Below are 2,241 nucleotides of genomic sequence, written 5' to 3'. Positions count from 1 at the left end.
GACCGAGACTGTCAGAGCCGGGGCTCGAACCGGCAACCTTCCGATTACAAGAAAGAAACTGCCAACTCTTGAGCCACAATTGCCCCGTAATAACAGAGCAGCTAATAGAACTATAACAATTATTATTACGATCATATGAAATTTTATGTATTAGTAAATATTTGTTTATGAATTTTGCTAGTTTTCTTTTCCAGGATGTCCAGGATTTTCCAGGATTTACAAGTCAAATAAGATGTGGTGTTTTTTTGTGGTCTGTAATGTGATTGAGTATAACACTGCACTAAACTCACCTTTTAACACCAGTATAAAGCATCCACACACAAACGCACACACACACTAGAGAACAATCAGCAACTGCTTCTGTCTTTAATTACAAATGTCACAATTTGCAGAAACACCAGTTTTAATACCAGTAATACCAGTTTTATCATTAACAACTGTCAGATTTAATATGATTTCTAAAGAGACAAAAATCTCAGTTTAGTGTTTTGCGTTTGCATTAAACCTGATTTAACAAACACAATGAAAAAGTGTGACAAAACGATTCTTGTCAGAGTTTACAAGTCAAGTGTTCAGTTAGCTTTGATTTAGAAGCAGCACAGTATGAAAGAGAAGTTTTTCACATACAGAACATTTAATACCAGAGACAGACGCTGACTAACATGCTACAGTTCATCTTTATTATTTTCTAGTTGTGTTAGTGTTGCCATCACACTGCGTAGTTTCTCTTCATTGTCATTGATTTCTGCAGCTGTTGTCTCAAAGTACTTATTCATGTACTCCTTGCTGGCTCCAATGAAAGTCTTTAGGTCATCCATTAAATCCAACACTGGTGTAAGCAGTGATGGAAAAATTTTCATTGACTTTATAAGTTCGAACATAGGATCCATGAGACGTTTAACATCATCAAGAATAACTGGAACATAGGCTCTGTCTAAATTATTTTCAGCCTGGAAGACAAAAATAAACCAAATTAATGTAACAAAATATACAAAAATAAGTAACTATGTGCAAAAAGACTTGTATAATGGAAAATTATGTTTGGTTTTAGTTGTTATAGCAATACATATTTTTCTGTTAGCAGTCTGTCAATATCCATGTCCACAACATCGTTGACAGACTCACCTTCCTTCTCGCTGTTTCCTTTTGTAATGTTTCAACGTTTCCCTTCAGCTCCTCCTGCAAAACCAGAAAGAACGTCAACAAACACGCGCGTGAAACATGTAACTGACAAAATGAGCATTTTAAAAGTAAAGAGGAAAGCTTAACCATTAATCGGTCTGTAAAAGTGTTTAATTAGAAATTAAATTCTCTATTAAAACAACAACAAAAAAAGAAAATTAATAACCAGTTTACCAGTTCGTCCTTGTTTATCAGTGCACTTGAAAGATGGAGCACACACAGCAGAGTCAAAATCATAACTATGCCTTTGGCAGTTGTGACACCACTCATGGTCAACTGTGCTGCTGCCATCAAAGTTTCTGAAACACATTAAAAAGTATCAATAAAGTTTTAAAGAAATAAAGATTTCCAAAGAAATGTACAAAGAGAACTTTCTAAGTTTAAGTAGAGATGTTGCATGAAAATCTGCCTGCAATATTTCTTAATGCTACAATGTTGCTGTTCTTACCTGCCAGTGAAAAACGAACTGATGAATGCTGACAGGAAGGACTGACACACAAACTCACACACAGAGTGGCCCCTCCTCTATGACACGGCTCAGCTGTGGGTGGGTCAAAGTACTTCTTTCATTTCAATTCCGAAAAGTCACGTTCTGCATTACATGAAAATATCAACTTCATTTACAGGAACTACTGTGACCTTGAAAGACATTCCACAGTGAACAAAACGAAACAGAAACTTGCAGAAATATTCAGAATTTGCATGTGGGTTGATGGGTTCATACTAGCTGTCTGCCATCCTGTAACAGATAGCTTGTATTGTCATAGTCATAGTTACGCACATAATTCCTTCATTTTCTGTTTCATCACTAGGGATGGGTATCGAAAACCGGTTCTTGTTGAAAACCGGTTCCCACTGTTTCAATTCCTTGGAATTGTTTGCCATTTTTGCAAACGATTCCCTTATCGATTCCAGTCGCCCCGAATGACGTCACCACGTTGCGGAGCGTCATTTACCTGGCAGGAAACACGGCGCCTAAGCAGCTCAAACGCTCAAAAGTTTGGTTATACTTTACGAGAACGGATGACAACAGGGCAACTTGCAATACTTGCAAAGTAG

The 2,241-nt window shown here is 37.0% G+C and overlaps 1 protein-coding gene across 1 annotated transcript; it reads right to left on the bottom strand.

Annotated features, from left to right (window-relative positions):
* Positions 1-383: 383 nt before the first annotated feature.
* Positions 384-1,719, bottom strand: LOC146675152 (uncharacterized). Its single transcript, XM_085402464.1, has 4 exons — positions 1,631-1,719; positions 1,357-1,481; positions 1,126-1,179; positions 384-950 (listed from the first exon to the last, which is right to left on the bottom strand). The coding sequence occupies exons 2-4, from the start codon at positions 1,471-1,473 to the stop codon at positions 666-668; spliced, it is 456 nt and encodes a 151-aa protein (XP_085258590.1). The 5' UTR covers positions 1,474-1,481; positions 1,631-1,719; the 3' UTR covers positions 384-665.
* Between the last annotated feature and the right edge of the window lie 522 nt (positions 1,720-2,241).

Source organism: Rhamphochromis longiceps, linkage group LG3 (genome assembly GCF_057381845.1).
Source record: "Rhamphochromis longiceps isolate RC_006_pf linkage group LG3, R_longiceps_female_GT1.1, whole genome shotgun sequence".
Taxonomy (NCBI): domain Eukaryota; kingdom Metazoa; phylum Chordata; class Actinopteri; order Cichliformes; family Cichlidae; genus Rhamphochromis; species Rhamphochromis longiceps.
Note: the sequence above shows the minus strand (reverse complement) of the source record. Positions and strands in the feature narration are given on the sequence as shown.

What these genes read in the sequence shown, in the direction of transcription:
- LOC146675152 (XM_085402464.1), bottom strand. Translation starts at nt 1,473, where the DNA reads ATGGCAGCAGCACAGTTGACCATGAGTGGTGTCACAACTGCCAAAGGC. An exon ending in TGATAAACAAGGACGAACTG is followed by an intron (nt 1,180 to 1,356) that starts GTAAACTGGTTA and finishes CTGGTTTTGCAG; the next exon opens with GAGGAGCTGAAGGGAAACGT. An exon ending in AGGAAACAGCGAGAAGGAAG is followed by an intron (nt 951 to 1,125) that starts GTGAGTCTGTCA and finishes TTTGTCTTCCAG; the next exon opens with GCTGAAAATAATTTAGACAG.